Source organism: Blennius ocellaris, assembly GCF_963422515.1.
Source record: "Blennius ocellaris genome assembly, chromosome: 9".
In the NCBI taxonomy this organism is placed as follows: Eukaryota; Metazoa; Chordata; class Actinopteri; order Blenniiformes; family Blenniidae; genus Blennius; species Blennius ocellaris.
The window spans coordinates 24,445,024-24,462,280 of record NC_137658.1 but is presented as its reverse complement, the minus strand read 5'-3'; the positions used below and the strand labels follow the sequence as shown (position 1 = coordinate 24,462,280).

Sequence of the window (17,257 nt, the reverse complement as noted above, 5' to 3'; positions counted from 1 at the left end):
ATTTAATTAGTTTTAATCACTGCACTACCCCCGCGGTACACCGTTATGGTTCCGCCCAGTAGGAGTAGTAGTGAACCGCAGTGAATGAACGTTACAAACGGAGATTAATTAGATTAGAGGGAACAAATCAAGCCAAAAACAGACAATAAACACGACAGAGGTTTAAATAAGGTGTAGTGAATTAGGAGTCAATAAGAAATACATCCATGAAATGACTGTCTTAGAAACTAGATCATTTTAAATGAATTTAAAAGAACAACTCGAGAGATTAAACCCACAAGGGAACGACTGAGATTAGAGATTAAAATCGAGGTGTTTTTGTACTTTAAATAAGAAACTGAACACTTCCAGCATTTGTTTGTCCAGTGTGAGTCAATCCTGACCGAAATTGGCACCTCCTGGAAACAATAATACCATCTAATATTAACCCACGTGTGTACGAGATAATCCTTCATTCAATATATTTTTTTAATACAGTTGTACATAGTGTCCAAATGTTTGTTTTTCTTTTTCTTATCCGTGTTGGTCTTTACAGGAGGACAATCCACGGGCACCAGATAGGTTTAGATGAAAATATAATCCTTCAGACACACATTACAAATTCTGACAAAAAAAAATGCATTGGTACTACATCTGAAAATGAAGCGTGTGCGTGTTTGTGTGTGCGCGCGCCCTAAAATCGGATATTCATAAGGTCTGGTTGGCGGCCCCGCCCACACTCTTCACGTGTTCTTGTCCGTCCAATCAGACGTCAGCGGTGTATTTAAAAACAGGCCGCGCTGCTGCTGTTCCGTATCTAAACAACTCTCCATATTGAGGAAATACAGCAGTAGCCAAAACGACTGAACTTCTCACAGCTGACAGAGGTAAAACCAACTTTAACCATGTTTCAAAGTAGTTTTTCGTGTTTGTTTTTTTTACCATGTGTTCCAGTGCGCTCGTACGCAGATCAAGACTTTATATGACGAGCGTTGCTGGCGAGCTTAGCGTTAACGGTCAAGTTAATATCGTTAAATTAGCTGGTTATGATTGTATGTTTTCTTGTCTTAACTTAACGATTATCTATGTGTAATCGACGGCTTCTGACGTGGAATACAAGTTGAGGCAAATGACTTCATCTGCTGGTTTCCTCAAATATGTGCACAGTCTTTTCCTTAACACCGTTTTAGCTTACAAGACAAGGCTGTTTTTAATCTGTAAACGGTGGCAACTTGTAGAGACGAGTCTACTTTTCATGCAGTGTGAAACTGTAATTGGAATTTACCTGAAAAGTGGAGATGCAGCCAGTGTAATTGGCAATCAGTTTAAATGTTTAATGCAAAAATGTCCATCCCATAATTAATACCTCCATTATCTTAAGTTTTCCTTCTTTAGATAAGATGGCACACCTCGCCTTCGCAGAGCGTGAATATGTCCGTCGTGGTCCTACATCACTGAGACGAGACCGGCTCCAGTCTGCTCCAGGTATGTATGTGTAAACTATTTTGTTCTTTTGTCTTGGGACAATTGTGCAACACATCTGTTGTGTTTCCTCACCAGAGAATCCCCTCAAGTCTGCGATGCCTGGCAAAATCTTGCATACCCCTGTGCCGTCTGGCCGAAAAGCTTTTGGTGCGGTTAACAAGAAAATCTCAACACCTGCCATCAGTGAAGAAGAGAAGAAACTCCTAAAGCCACAGGTTTGTCTGGATGTAATCCTACTTGTTTGGCCTGTGTTTGATCTGCACATGAACTGAGTGTCGTCGTCTACAGGAGACAAAAGTGAAATGCGTCCCTCTGAACAAAGTGGAGGAATATCCAGAAATTGAGAAGTTCATCCCATACGATCCACTAGGTACGTCTTTTATTTGCAGCAATGCCGAGTTTGACAGTTCCTTGTTTGTGTGGCAGCGTTGGTCTTGAAATGACGAGCCCTAACTCTGGCAAATTTTGCTGTGACTGTTTCAGAGTTTGAGAAGTACAGCGTACCTGAAGATTTAATTCATCTTGGTGACTTTGCTCTCCCGGGCCTTGCCTGTTTCCCACACACGCCACGGTCGAGTGAGGACAGCTTTGAAATTCTGGATCCACTGCCAAGCGTGTCGCCTATGAAGATAACGGAACCATCAGGTATGGAGCTGTGTTCATGTCTCAGCATTTGACAACCATGTTTTAAACGAGGTTCAGTTCAATAGAGATGGTGAACGTTGATACGTTTCACATTTTGGGAGGAAAGAATCAGATAACTTGCTGATCAAAATCGGCAAAACGTGTTGCTATAACAAGAAGTTGATTTTAATTAATAAAAATGAGAGATTGGATGAAGGGAGGCTCACCTTTTCTTTGTTCTATGGCGTATGTTTAACCCAGGAACTTGGTGTCTGCATTAAAAACTGTCCTCAAAAATTGCATCCCTGTCGAGCTAGGTTTTTGTGAACCCTGTCAAATGAGTGACTTCATTGCAAAGTTAATGCATCAAATGATCAACAGCTCATTGGCCTTTAAAAAAAAAAAAGAGACTTTCAGTACTTTATTGTAATTTCCATAAAACATAACTATCTGTTACAATCAGACTTTTTGGAGCAGCAAATGAATGGGGGGAAAATAAAATGGTATCAAAATATATCTTGGCTAAATAAAATGTGCACATGAAACAATTGCACTGTTCCTACTATTCCAAAAAAACGTAACATAATTTGCTCCTTGTCCTGGTCTGACAATTGCAGTGTTGTGGTCAAACCCAAAGGGTAGCATTTCTACTGAAACCTTCAAATCTAATCTACCAATTTTGCTCTTTGGGGTTGCCACAGTGGATAATTATCTTCCGATAAAAATGATATTTATATGCTGTAGCAACAACCTTAAAGTGAGAATTATCTGTGCCGTCTTCCGTTGGCAATTGTACTAGTCTGCCAGGTGTGATTGTAGCTTTGAGTGTGGGGCACAATCTGACTTTATACCAGTATCATTAACTTCAGTCTTTCTTCCAGGTGACTGTTCAGAGCTGGACGCCTTCCTGGAAACCCTCAATGAGCTGACTGTTGAGCTTCCTCCAGAATCTGTTTGATTTTGACTCTATTCCTGTTTTAAACTGCCTTAAATTGTTTTTAATAAAGTTTCTACTTGTCACTTTGACTCTTGTGTCTCAGGCTCTGAATTATGCTCCAAATTATATAGTTGATGCAAATGCACTACTCTCAAAAGGTTAGGAATATTTGACTTGCTTGAAATTCATGGATAAAGTAAAGATAAATCACTTTCCCCTTCACATCATGATTTTTAGATTCACGCAATAGAACTTCAGGACACATTCTTCTTCCAATTATGTCAAATGAGGAGGAAATGAATCACTCTGTGGCTCCACCTATTGTCCACCTGGTGGCAGCGAAACCTCGACTTTCCAATCTCCCTCGGTCGTGCAATGTTTCACTGCGGTCAGCTCCGGGGAAGTGGAGAGCTTCCTTGGCTCCAGCAGTGGTCACGTGTGAGATTCTCGTCGGTTCTTCAGTTTTGTTGAGATTAGAGTTGAACTATGTCTCGGTTCCTCTTAACAAAAGGAAACGGTTTCCTGTCAGACTCTGGAGCTTCGCTACTCGGAACTTTTGGGAAAAAAAAATAAACTTGCATGATTTGGACTTTGCCGCCCGAGTCGGTGCGTCTCCGTGAGCGCGTCAGCGCGCGCTACGAACAGGTGAGTTTCGGTCACGAGACTGAAAATGAGCTCGGGAGTACATATTTAGGATGGAACATTTCGATTAAACTCAATATGGAATGTTAATCGGCTACATTAATATACTTTGCCTCTTTGCGCACAGGTTCCAGTAACGTGGACGGTTCGCTCCGGAGTTTATATTTGACACTTCTCTTCAGGGTGTTGTCCTAATAAAAGGAAGTAGGCTGCAGTGAGAATGTCCGAGAGCGCGCACGATGATGCTTGCTCCGAGCCAGCGGTCGGCGAACCCGGCGCCCACGCCAGGAGGGCGTCCGGAAAGGGCACGGTTGTGGAGCGACTGTCGCGGTATGGCATTCAGGTCATGCCGGGGGCTTCCCAGCGGAGGTCGAGGCTGCAGAGGCAGCCAGAGGGCTGCAGTGACAGCTGTGCGCCCGCGGGACTCCAGAGGGACGGCCCGGACCGAGGCTCCCTCACTCCCGCTCTGCGTAAGAAACCACAGCAGCTGAAGGAGCTGCTCCTGGGCGCACAGACCGCCGAGCAGCCCCCGGAGCAGCAGGACGCCGACTGGGACCTCTACCGGATGGAGCACGCGTGGATGCTGTCAGCCGTGGAGGGAAACTACGAGACCATCGTGGAGTTCCTCTCCGAGGACCCCCATCTGTTGACCCGGAGAGACTTCATCAGCGGCTACTCGGTGCTGCACTGGCTGGCCAAGAGGGGACGGCACGAGACCCTGATCAAACTCCTGCGCCACGCGGAAACCGCGGGCATCCCGGTCAACGTGAACCTGCGGGGCAGCGGGGGGCTGACGCCGCTGCACGTCGCCAGCATGCACGGACAGTACATGGTGGTCAAGCTGCTGGTCGGAGCCTTCGGCGCCGACGTGGACGCCATGGACTACAGCGGGAGGAGAGCGTGGCGCTACCTGAAGGGAGACGCCCCTCCGGAGATGAGGGAGCTGCTGGGGACGTGGGACGACGAGCACAACTTCGGCTGCGCGCAGAGCCTCAACAAGAATGGCAACAACAACTGCGCTGACGCGCCGAGCTGCGGCGCGTGCGAGCAGGTGGACGTCGCGGAGCCGCCAGAGCCGCGGCACTTTGAGCGCACGAGCAGGGCGGGCAGCTGGAGGCTCGGCTCCTTCAGGAAGCTTCTTCCACCCTTCTCGTTTCTTGGAGGCAAATCTTGAGTTGAAAGAGACAAAACTTCCAAATATGTGCAATATGTCGTCTGCTCTGAGCGCTCACCAAGCCGGTAACATTGTTTTTGCTTTTCCTCTCGGATAAACTCTTCAGAGGTTTCTTTTAAATATGTAGTGGAAACGTGCCTTATTCAGAGAAAAAAGCTAGGAACATTTATGCAGTTCGTCAATTTCAATTCACTAAAGATCCTGCACTCTTAATGTCCACCTACATTTAAATCAGTGGACGTCAAATGTGTAATTCAACATCTATAGAAAGTGGAGAACAGAAATGAGTTGGTCCAGCAAACATTTCATCTTTAAAAAGACTCATATTGCACAATGCAACTCACTGAAGTACCTCAAATGTAAGAAGCCCAGAAATAGATGTTTACAGTGAGTTGCAAAGTAAATACAGCTGTTACACTTGAGTAACGACTGTCCGTCTCCAACAGCCTAATAAAAGCACAGCCTGGTGATCGACTCCTTTCTTCTCAGCTGCACGTGACACACTGAAGTCTCTCTGCTGCAGAGTGGAGGAACATGTACCATCTTTGGCTCAACTAACAAAGCCAGAGCTCAGATTCTTGCCGAGATGGAAATAAAAACAATGTTGGATGAAACAGTATTTGAGAAGCGTTTGCTGTGTGGTGGCAGACTGAAACCTCTGAAAGCTGCGCCAGCAAACAAAATGGAAACAGACGATTCCTGTGGATTTAAAAAGGGGGAAAACAGACTGCAAAGCTTTAGTTCATGTTTGATCACAGATCTTTTATTGTCAAACGTGAGAATAACCAGAGTATCTGTACAAAACGACTGCTGCTCCAGATAACATGGCCCCCTCCGTGCGGTCAGCTCCAGCAGCTGGAGGTCCTGGTGGATGTCTGGGAGGCGGAGGGACGCCGGGATCCGCAGATCCTGGTGTTTACAGGCCGAGCTTGGTCCTCCTCCAGTGTCTCCTCTTGGAGTTGTACCTGAAATTAAACAAAATAAAAAGGTGATCAATAATCATAGAATCGATTCAGAAAAGTATCTTGATCACTGGTCAGATTTTATATGTTCTCATCTGATTCATATTTTAATCTTTCACCAGTGAAGGTGGAGGAAAGCTCACGCAGTTAAGCTCACGCAGTTAGACGTCATCTTCAAAATGAAGCTGGAAACATCTATCGAAGTCATTCTGATAATTCAGACCAATACATTAATGTTGCTGGCCAAACATGGAGTGACAAAGTTGCACTTTAGATCAAATCCAGCTGCTCACATCGCTGCCTTCAGAGGTTTCAACGGACCCCAGTGCAGATGATTCACGAGGAATAATTCATTCCAGTACTCAATATCCAGATTGAACGAAACCACGCGTTCCATCCGAGTCTCACAACCTCCTTGGAAAACTAGTTATTAACCTCTCCAGAGAGACCAGCTGACTCAGAGCGATGAAAAAGCACAAGGCCAGGAGGGGGGGGAAACCCCAAAGTCATTTCGTGCACCAGTGTTGAGCTGCAGAGCGCCATCGTCAGCAGGGGGAGCAGAGTCTGGGCTCTGCAGCACAAAGTTGCTCTCAGCAGGGTTAATGACAGCAGTCCACTGCCGAGGAGAGCTGCAATTGCAGACCTGCTTTACATGACACGCCGGCGCTGCTTCTGTCCTGCATTAGTCTGCACTCACCGACAATGAAAACACCCCAGCAGCGCCGCGTAAACCTATTAAGCACACATTGGCCCTGCCCTACACCTTCAACACATACGGTCACAACTGTGACTTGTTTAAAGCCGAGGACTACAAATACAAAGTAGAATCACATGGAGGTTCGTACAGGAAATCCTCCTAAAGATAAAGTAAATATGGACAACTTGGGTGTTTTGTCATTTACTGTAACTCGTACTGTGTATTTAGCAAGGCAGCTACAAGAATTACATTTTCAGGCCAGAGGTGGCGTTTAGGTATAGTAGTGACTTAAGTCGGCCTGCTTTATCAATGTAATCAGTTATAGTGATTATATTTAAAATATGTGTTCATGTGTTGTCTCAAAAAACAACAGCAAACTTGACAAAACAGCTACTACATTAATGGTATTTAAATGGAAACATTAAAATGAATGGGAATCAAAAGCTCATAAACAGAAAAATGAAGGAACCATCTATAAGTTCCACAATAAGAGTGTAGTTTCCTGTAACAGAGCGACTAATGAAAGTTTCCAAGTGACCTTCGACACAGAAGCTCCTTTAAGCTCAAGTGTGCAACAATATCACATTATGCATTAAAAATACATCCTGTCAAGTCTACATCATCTATGATGAACCTTTAGCAGAATTAATGGACATTAAAACCTTTCAGCAAGTCTCCATAGCAGCGAGGAGTACATCTCTTACCTCTCCTGAAACTGACAAACAGTAATGGAGGGAAAATTAAAACAAGTTATCTTTGAGGGGGGGGGGGGGTAATAGCTGTATCAGAAGAATAAGGCTATAGAAGTGTGCATAATTTATAGACCAAGTGTCCTGATATGTATACATGAGTGGTTGCCTAGACGTTAGAGAAACGTAGCAAAGGTTTGAATCCCACAGGTTCAGGGTCTTCAAGCGTGACCCTTGACCTCCTGCCAGCATTCTGAATGTTGCTGCTCAACTCCCTGGAAATAGGACGGCTCAATGTGGGGAAAAAGACATCCCCTAAGGGTTTACCAAGGCATGGTTAGTTTAGATAAATTAAATACTTAAATGATTCAGTCAAATGGCTGCTGCTGAGATTGTTAAATTTAAGGAAATGTAACGTAGCTTCAGCGGATTGAAGCATCGGTGAACACCATCTGGTTTAAACTAAACACATTGCATCCTCTGTGCTGAAGGCATGTCGGAGGGGATTGAAGCACCAGGTCGCAGCCATTCCATCATTAGTCCACCTCGGTTAGACTGGATCAGACGCAGAGCAGCAGATTTTGAACGGACCTGATCTTGTTTCCAGTCTTCATTCTGATCCACTGAGGAATCGGCCTGTTCTGTTTCTGCTTCTTGGCGAGGAAACGCTTGATCCTGAAGGTCTTGTGGGACGACTGCAAACAAGCAAGAAACACGTCAGCACCAACATCTACACGTTCATTCATAAACGCGTTCGAGCGCTGAATACAAAAACGCCGAAATATGTCAGGAAGTCTGAACTCCGAACATGCGCATCTCTACTGCAGAGCCGGTTAACGTGAGAAGAGTCCCATCAGCGGCCACTGCACTGATCTGAACAACATACACATCCGTGACATATTGTGACGATGTTTTACAACGGATGAGCGCTTTGAAGCGCGTTTATTCGCTCTACAGATGAGGATGTTTAAAGATTTCATATTTACCATTTTGTCCACAGTGCTTTCCCCACTATGGCGGTGGTCGAAGAGGAAGAAGGACGTGACGTCGGTGTTTATGACCAATCAGCGGCCGAGAAAAAGCGACACGTTCTCCAAACGGCGACTCCTCGTGGACACATGGAGAACAGCAGACACTGTCACTGACGGGAAACCCTGTGCATTCACTCACCATTCTGCTGCTGGAGTGCTTCTATTCATAGATATAGATTATTATATCTATGCTTATTTCTACACCCATTTACAAAATACATTGATATTAGAGTTTAAGGTCACATATACAGGTAAAGAAGATGTATTACCCACAAACCGTTTTGACTGTGTGTCAATGTGATCCACCATTTGACTGGGTTGAAGGTGGAAGAAATAGAATCCTGACTGCTCTGGGCTTCCAGGGTCATACTCAGACACACACCAGCTCTCTCTCAGGGTGAGGTTTGGATTAAGGTTTGGGTTAGGGTTAGGTTAGATTAGGGTTGGGGGGTCAGTGCTTTGGAGCTGGTCAACAACCCGCCTGTCATGTTCTTTGATGAACCCGCCAGGTCTCATGAAAAATGACCAAAACCCCACATGTATCATGATTTAATGGCTTCATTTCTTTTTCTAATTGGGAACTTTTTCGATCAAGATTTCTATCAAATATTATACAATCCTGATGTACCACCGTAAACATAATTGAGTGTTAATGTATGTTATCATTAATAGATGCACATTAATTGAACTAATTTAAAGTTTAAAGTACCAATCATCAGATATATATCTGTTTTCATGTTTTTACGTGTCTCCCTCAATATCGGATACTTGTGCATTTGTCCAATCAAAAATCATACAAGTGACGTCTTTTGAACCAGGCAAAACGGTCTGTAGGGACCCTTACCAGGAATGTGGTTTCCTTTATTATAGTGTCACACTGTTAGTTTACATTCATGTATATGAATGTAAACTATATGCAACTGTGAATATTCTGTGGGTATTCCCGAGGGCGTTAGAATATGGAGGGCTGCATTCACACAACTCTGGATCCTCTGCAGTCAGTAGATTAAGAGTACAGTGACAATTTGATCCTGCACGTTGCCTGATCACACGTCACAAGTTCACGCCCAAGTTGCCCAATAACTAGACCGTGATGCTGTGGAACCATTTGAATGATTTCATCCAGACGCACAGTGACGTACAGAAAGTTGTCATATTTATACCGACGCTCAGATCAAGAATCAAAAGAGTATGTCGACATTATCACACCTTTGTTTGGACATACAATCTGAATTATAGAAATTTCCCTGTAATTTTTCTGACATTTAACCTTGACAGATTGATCTCGTCTTCATGTGAATTGCACCCTAACAGAACACGGATAGTTTCTGGAACAAACCATCAGATGAGATTTCCTGACCCTTTCATCTCATCTCGGATGTGGTTCCACGTCTCTGTTGTCACATTGCTGCATGTTTAGTGCACTTAGATTAAATAGATTGCCGACAGTGAAACAAAAATGTAAATATTCTTGCTGTTATCAACACAAGACCCAACACTCGTGCTTTAGAGAAGATGTCTTTTATTTCCAGTGTTTCCTGCCTGTTAGCATCACCAGCAGTGACGTGTCTCCATGCTGACTTCAGTTTTAGTGCATCACGGATGAAGAATTCAGGAGTCTCGGTATAGAAAACAGGGAAGAAGGCCACAGGTTGCTCACTCCGCATGCGACTGCTCGTTAATGGCTATTTCTCCTGCGTCACTGGAGGATGAGCGAACACAACATATGATCCCAGATGAGACAACGCAGATTCTAGATTATTAAAAAAAAAAAGGGTGTAATTTGAACATGTACACTTCAAACTGAAAATAGCAACACTACAACAACCATCTTGGTACAGAGAGCAGAGGGTGAGGTGAAGAACTTGGCAATGTGGAGGAGTTCCAGAGCGCGACTCGAGCAAAGCTGGAAGCGAAGGTTTCTGAGAGGAACGACACTGAAGTAAGGTCACTTTGAGTTGACGTGGTCCGAGAATTCTTGCCGTTGACCCCATGTGTCACAGCCAGACTCTCCAAAGGTTACGGCTTCGCTCTCCTGACAGCTGGAAACTAAAGAGGCTGACGATCGGGCACCGAAAAGGCTCCAGCGTGGCGCCTGGAGCCTCCGAGCACAGGGGCCAGGATGCAGCCCTGCTTCCAGCTGCGGCCCACCAGGCCCGGGGGCCACGGCCGCCGGCCGGCCCGCCTACCCTCGACTCACCAGACTTCAAAATGCCCCCCCCATACAAAATCAGCTCAGTCCTCTCCTTTATCAGACGTTTTCTTCGCCTCTGCGTCTGGCTTCCCGTCGCTGGGTTCCCCTCCACCGGGGCCCGGGGCCCGGTAGCGGCTCCGGGCCCCCGGCTGGTAGAGCTGGATGGCGGGTCGGTCCTGGTGCGAGCACAGGAAGGAAAAACAAGCTCCTTCACTCTCCTTTGTTTTCATAGAACAGAACAGGTCGTGGTTTTTAAGTGGTACCTTGTTCCGTAGACGCTCTCTCTTCCCGCCGTCGTCCTTCTTCTCCCTCAGAGGTTTCTCGGGCCTCTCGGAGTCCATCGCGCTTTCAGCCTTCTTTCTCTCCGAGGCCCGTTCCTTCCTGAACTCCTCTCGCTTCTTGTAGGCGTTCTCTCCGTCCTGCCGCTCTCTCCTCCTCCTCCGATCCTCGTCCTGCCGCCTGATGCGCTCTCTCTCGTTCTGCCGACGTTCCTTCTCCCGGTCCACGTCGCGCTCCCTGAACTCCTTGCGGCCATCGTCGTCGCCTCTGCGAGAGGAGACGCACTGTGAAGATAGTTTTTGGCCCCCCCCCACAAATCTGAACCATGGCCTGTGAAGAAAAGAGTGAGGTGACTCACTTTCTCACTCGATCCTCTCGGCTATCAAAGTTATGGCGTCTCCTGTGATCCACACTCAGTCGGTCATCTTTGTTTGGCCTCTCCGGTTTCTTGAGCTTCTCTTTGGGCTTCTCAGCCTCGGCGTCTTCACCTCTGTCCGGCTTCTTCAGGAGCTACGCCATTGAAAATGAAGACGGGTTGAAAATGAGACGTGGGGACGCCACCCTCGGCTCTGAGCGCCGCTGCACCACTCACCTTGATCTTTGGCTCCTCCTTCAGATGGTCCTTGTCTTTCTCCAGAGGTTTGTCCCCCCTTTTCATCTTGTCCGTCTCTTTGCGTTTCCTCCTCTCTTCCTCCCGCCACTTACGACGCTCCTCTTCTCGCAGACGCTTGCGCTCCAGCTCCCGCCGCCTTCTCTCCTCCTTCTTTTCCTCTCTGATCCTCTGAGCAGCATCAAGACAGTAAGCCTGGCACCAGCTGCCATCAACTGAACTCATACAATCCTCACCAAAATATGGATCTATTTACCTGTTTATTCTTCAGAAAGTCCAGCAACGGAGTGGTTTTTTTAGCTTGAAGGAAGAAGAGGAAGACATGAGGTAAGGCTCCTATAAAGCAGTATTTCAGAAGGAGAGGGACTGTTGAACACACCGACGAGCTCCTTTGATTTCGCTTCAAGCTCCTCCAGCAGCGCCTCTGGTGTGGAGGTCAACTTCTCATCGTCTCCATTGTAATGATCAAGGAATTTCTTGTAGTCCAGATCTGGAAGAATTTCACAAAATACGAATGGAGACACTTTGGGGTAAAACAGCACACTTGAACGTACCCCAGCTTTAATATTCAATGAGCGAGCACCAGAAATTCACTTTTCTACAACATCTTTTACCTTCATTGATGGTTCCACATTTTGCATCTTTTTTCTTACTCCTTTTCTTTGCAGTCTTTTGAAAAGGAGCAAACTCCACGATGGCTGGATACTCCTGGCCTGTAACACACAACAAGACAATTCTGTGTACATATACATCTGTGAATGTGAGGGGTATTTCAGAAAGCGGGTTAAGATCATTTTTTTCCCACTGTTTATTGAGATTACATAGATAATGTTAAATTAGTACTGAAGTAGCTAGTGAATGAAAAAAAGATTTAATGAACGGCCTACGTCAATCTAAATACTAAAATTAAAATCAAAGTGAGGTGCAATCATAGCATATATACCTTTTCATTCTGAATTACGGTTCTCACATTTTATTTGTAGCTTCCAAGTTGCCTTCCTCCTGTTGGTTTGCGCTTAAATGAAATTCAGATTTTGCACCTATCTATGATTCCAACCCGTCTGCTGTTAAAGGTTAAGTCATTGGATTCATGAATTCAAACTGATGCGTTGAGTCGGGCAGCAACTTTCTCTCCTCTGCTGCTGAAGCGCTGGGACTTTTAACCAATCAGTTTTCGGCCTGTTGCCATAGTGACTTGTGGTATCAGGCCCCCATTGATGATGACATTTAATTGTGGTTGTGCACACATATAACTCAAGGGGTGCATCCGAATAGTCCCTACTATTTCCTTTCCTATCTACTTTTCCTTAACCCCGGAAGTGTATAAGTGATAAGGAACGTTCACATTCTCAAAAAGCAAAGGAAAGGAAACTCAATGCTTCTTTCATAACCTCCCTTAGTCTAGGAAATACTGCTGCATCCTTTACCAAAGGAGACCAGATCATGCTGCCCCACAATTCCTTGCGGTGACAACATTTAAAGGGACCCGCTCATCCGACCGTTCAGGGAAACTCACAATGACTGAAACTGGAGGAGATCATGTTAAGTTACCAATGCAATAATCTGCTTTGAACAACTTGAAATAATCCAAAACCCAGATCTCAGCTATGACTCTTATGTGGATGTTGTAAAACGAACAGGACAGAGTCAAGTTTTAGTGCAGCCTATTTTCAGTTTGATTGGTTATTTATTCACCTGGCAGCTGTTTACCTTCAGTTCCTCGTTATTCTGTCACCTAGTGGAAGTGTGGTCCGACTATCACAACAACACGATCGCCCTTCCCCAACTCCTTTAGGAAGTCTCCTCTAACATAGTTCCTTAACCCTGTGATATCATCCACGGGGTTAAGCTAAACTGGACAGGAAAGGAGAAAGGAGGGACTATTCGGAAGCACCCAAGGTTCATCTATTTAGGGTTGAATAAACAAATTCAGATTAGCTGTTCTGGAACCAGAAACGCAAGAGTTTCCCATCACAGAGTGACTCGACTCAGAGTTTGTCGAGCTTCCTTGCTGGCATTTCCTCCCGATCATGTTTCTGTCACCCCACGGTGTGTATACCTCTGCTGTCAATGAAAACATATCCGTCGAATCGGTCCCTGAAGAGCACAATGTCCTCCTGGTTCTTGAAGTTGATGTAAGCCCTTGCAAAGAGGTGGGGGTAAAGGCTGAAAGGACAACATGCTTGTGTCACATGAAATGATCCGTAGTCCATCATTGATGAGAAGTAATGTTTATATAGTCTTTCCAACCTTGTGTCGTTGGAGAAAAACTCCATGTAATCCACCTCTGGAAGCGGCTGAAGCTGCTCCTCTAACTCCTCCTTCGACAGACTGGGTGGTAATCGTCTGATTACAATCTGTGAAAACATCATTTACATTCACTGATGACAAGACTTGGTGAAATCTGCTAAACTAAAATGTACTTGAGTCGAGACTTTCTTTGATGGAGCCTTTATGCAAGTGGATCTCCCAAAATCTGTTGTATGTCCAGATATGACCAGGTCCAAGTGCAACAAGGTGTTTATTTACTCGTTAATAACAATAACTGACGGGTTGTAGCTACATTAGCAGTTAGCTCCGCTTACCTTTGTCATGGCCTCTCTCTTTTCCTTGGACCTCTCCGTCTTTTCTGCATCCTCGTACTTTATTTCCAATTTTCTCTCTTTCGGTCGAGTGTTTTCTTTGTCTTCCTTCATTGTGTGGACGCTACTTCGAGCAGTGGTTGAATCTCATCGCATCCAACACACTTGTTTACTTTTTTTTAGCAACTTAGCCGGCTAGCAGCGAGCCGACGAACTTCCTCTGTGGCGGACCGCGAGCTGCAGTTTAATCATCCCGACGGCAGGCAGCGCTGTCGCTTAAAACAAACGTATCACGTTCGTCTGGTCGCTCATGGTAATGTATTTTATTTTATATTAAATAATGTTCGTTTTCTTTGTGTGTCTTAGATGAATTCAGAGGTTGTAGTTCTTGTTAAAAAAAAATAACTTAAAAACTTAATTTGAAATGCTTCTTGGTTTTGTTCCCATTCAGAATAAAAGCGTTAAGCGTTCAAAGCAGCGCCATTTTTAGCTTTATACAAAATGCACATTCCGGTTGTAGTCATAGTAAAATAAGATTTTACTCTTCATGGAAATCTAATTGCTACAGCGTAAATTAAACCATTTATGCTTTTGATCCCTTTTTAGTGTTTTTATTTTGAAGTTAACCATCTTTCTGTTCCGGTGTGGGTTGTGTAGGTCGACGGGTCGACCTCCATCTTGTTAGCTCCTTTTAGCCAAACAAACGGGTTTCGGTGTTTGTCTGGCGGCTCGGTTCTGTTTGTCTGCTGACCGGTTAACGTCGGTACCATGTGGTATGAAATCCTGCCCGGTCTGGGCCTCATGTCAGTGTGTCTGATGATCCCGGGCTTCGCCACCACGGCGATCCAGAAGTTGATGAACGGAGGGAAGGTGAGGACTCCCACCCGGGCGGCTTTTAGTTAAATCCACTGTCAGTCCGTGACAGATTTCAAGTGTGACGTTTAAATTGTGTGTTTTGCTGCAGGAGAAGAGAGTGGCCCGGGTCCCGTGGCAGTGGTACCTGATGGAGAGGGACAGGAGGGTCTCAGGGACGGGGCGAAGCTTTGACTCCAAGGTGGGATCATCATCTTCATCATCATCATCATCATCAGTGTAGAGCTGTGCATTTTGATCAACTTGGGTGTCACCTCCTCGGATTGACCCCCAGCAGTTCCTTCCATGCCCCCCCAGGGTCCAATATTATGAGTTGTGTATAGATGAGCTTCAGACCTCCCGCGTTCTCAAATACAAACACTGTCTAATAGAATTGGACAGAACATTACTGATCCTTTACAGAAATTAGCTTTATGTCAGTTTCATCGCCTGTATGAGGATTTTCAGAGTTTAACTGTCATTCGTTCCATCAGCGTCTCCTGATAAATGGAGTTCACTTGTACAGGGCTTTTCCACCCAAAGCTCTCCACACTCACTCACTCACTTGGGTTCAATGTCTTGCTCAAGGACACTTCAACATGTGGACAGGGGAGATGGGGAACTGAACCTGCAACTTTCCAATTGGGAGACGATCAGTTGACCCAACCGAGCCACAGAGATGATGGCCAGACCTTCTGGTTTCACTAACTGTCTGTTTCTTAAAGTTTGAGAATCCTTTTTTATTATTATTCTGACTATGATCATTTCCAGGAAGATATCTTATAGGATCAAATATGTTCACATCCTGTTTGCTTGTTTCTTGCTCCCATGGGCCAAATTAGTGGTCAGGCACATTGCACCCCGTCCCAGGAGCTCTAGAGGTCATGAGCCCCACGGATGCGTCAATAAAACATAATATATATGCAAAAAAAAAAAAAGTCCAGTAAGACTCAAACTTTCTTAGACGGCACAATGGTTGTGGATGATGCATTTTGCACAGAATGGCAAATTCTAAATACAAATGTTAAAAGATACTAAGATGACTAGTTTTCATGGGAAAACCAAAGTTGGAGCGACAAAACTTAAGTACAGAAGCCACGACTTAAAGCATCCACTGAAATGTGTATGATGATTTGCTTCTCACATGGTTTATGGCAATGACGGTGACTTGAATCTGCAGCTCTCAGGTACATCCCAAACATTTAGAATATTCCTCACTTGGACAAATGATCTGTTGGCTTCAGAAGTCCTCCTTTACCAAAAGATTGACATTTTTTAAGCCTTCATGTCGCGGTGATTGTCAATGCTTCGCTTTAGCTTCATCACTTTGCTGCAGTATGTTGTACTGTTTCATTATCTTTTTTTTGTTTTTGTTTTGTTTCCTTCATCAGGGACTGGAGAACATCAACTGATGAGAGCGAAGACACCCGGGAGAAGATTTCTCTGTTGTACATTGAAAGATTATATTGTTTTTTTTCCCCCAGTCTTTTAACTCAGTTGTTGATTAAAACCGTTCCACACTGGAAACCTTGTGAAGCCTCATGTGTTGTTTGGGGCAGCAGGTCAGAGTTCACCTCGCCTCTCTACAGAAGCATATTCCATCGTCCTCTCTGTCGCTCTGTTCAACCTGCTGATGACGATCTGTGTCAGACATTTATCTCTGGACTCACAGATCTGTTGGGAAGGACGCCTAACAGCCAGTTGTGCAAGAGGCACGGATGCATTTTAGGTTCATCCTGAAATTTCACCCAAATGTCTTTTTATTTGACTCGCGTCTAAGCACTTTTCGTATTGTACCAACAAAAAGATTAACTTTCATCGACAAATACACCCATTTTTAGTCTCTATGATTTGGATGAAGCTCTGGCTCAACTTTATTTAGAATCAGTGGAAACAAAATCAGTTTTATTCTTCAGAACTACAGAAACTTTGGTAAAAGTGATTCTGATAGGGGTGAGGTAGAGCTGCATTACATGAGCAGACTTTACATATGTTTAGATATAGCATCTAACCCAGGTCGTGTCAGTTTGGAGAATTTAACAGGTAAAAGTACAGATTTGTCTTGAAATGTTGGGAATCGAGTGCAGTAGTGAAGGATGAATACTTTTCTGCTTGTCACCTTGGTGTAGAAAAGCCGCTCATCCAGTGTATTTTCACTCTTTTTGTTTTTTTTTTAATAAGTTAATTTCATTTCAGTACTCCCAACCCTGACCACCGTTAATATGCTGATTTCGCAACCTTTAATTTCAGTGTCGAAAATGGCAAATAATGAAAGATAACATAATTCATTAAGATGTGCCATTTGTTGCATACATGCATTGTTTCATATATCTCGCAGGCTAAAATAGATGGGTTGAGTCACACATGACCAAATATCCCAAAAAATGCAGTAAAGGAACATGAACACCTATTGGGTGAAAAAGCACTAAAGCCATTTAATGGAGCATTTCTGGTGAACGTACATTAAATAAGGACTTCAAAAAAGATCCGTTTTAATGTCTCAAACAAGCTCAAATAGAA

At 44.6% G+C, this 17,257-nt stretch overlaps 4 protein-coding genes across 4 annotated transcripts; 2 read left to right on the top strand and 2 right to left on the bottom strand.

Annotated features, from left to right (window-relative positions):
* The first annotated feature begins 1,547 nt into the window (after positions 1-1,547).
* On the top strand, positions 1,548-3,070 carry pttg1 (PTTG1 regulator of sister chromatid separation, securin). Its single transcript, XM_080502549.1, has 4 exons — positions 1,548-1,679; positions 1,753-1,834; positions 1,948-2,109; positions 2,970-3,070. Exons 1-4 carry the CDS (start codon positions 1,560-1,562, stop codon positions 3,044-3,046), a joined length of 441 nt encoding a protein of 146 aa, XP_080358675.1. The 5' UTR covers positions 1,548-1,559; the 3' UTR covers positions 3,047-3,070.
* Positions 3,071-3,887: 817 nt separating this feature from the next.
* sowahd (sosondowah ankyrin repeat domain family d) lies at positions 3,888-4,841 on the top strand (the record flags this gene model as incomplete). Its single annotated transcript, XM_080501789.1, has 1 exon — positions 3,888-4,841. The coding sequence occupies one exon, from the start codon at positions 3,888-3,890 to the stop codon at positions 4,839-4,841; it is 954 nt and encodes a 317-aa protein (XP_080357915.1).
* Positions 4,842-5,577: 736 nt separating this feature from the next.
* Positions 5,578-8,231, bottom strand: rpl39 (ribosomal protein L39). Its single transcript, XM_080502841.1, has 3 exons — positions 8,176-8,231; positions 7,781-7,884; positions 5,578-5,806 (listed from the first exon to the last, which is right to left on the bottom strand). The coding sequence occupies exons 1-3, from the start codon at positions 8,176-8,178 to the stop codon at positions 5,758-5,760; spliced, it is 156 nt and encodes a 51-aa protein (XP_080358967.1). The 5' UTR covers positions 8,179-8,231; the 3' UTR covers positions 5,578-5,757.
* A 1,494-nt stretch (positions 8,232-9,725) lies between these two features.
* Positions 9,726-14,098, bottom strand: upf3b (UPF3B regulator of nonsense mediated mRNA decay). The gene is made up of 10 exons (XM_080502096.1): positions 13,889-14,098; positions 13,554-13,660; positions 13,363-13,469; positions 11,918-12,016; positions 11,683-11,793; positions 11,560-11,603; positions 11,286-11,474; positions 11,052-11,203; positions 10,678-10,960; positions 9,726-10,590 (listed from the first exon to the last, which is right to left on the bottom strand). Exons 1-10 carry the CDS (start codon positions 13,997-13,999, stop codon positions 10,456-10,458), a joined length of 1,338 nt encoding a protein of 445 aa, XP_080358222.1. The 5' UTR covers positions 14,000-14,098; the 3' UTR covers positions 9,726-10,455.
* Positions 14,099-17,257: the final 3,159 nt, after the last annotated feature.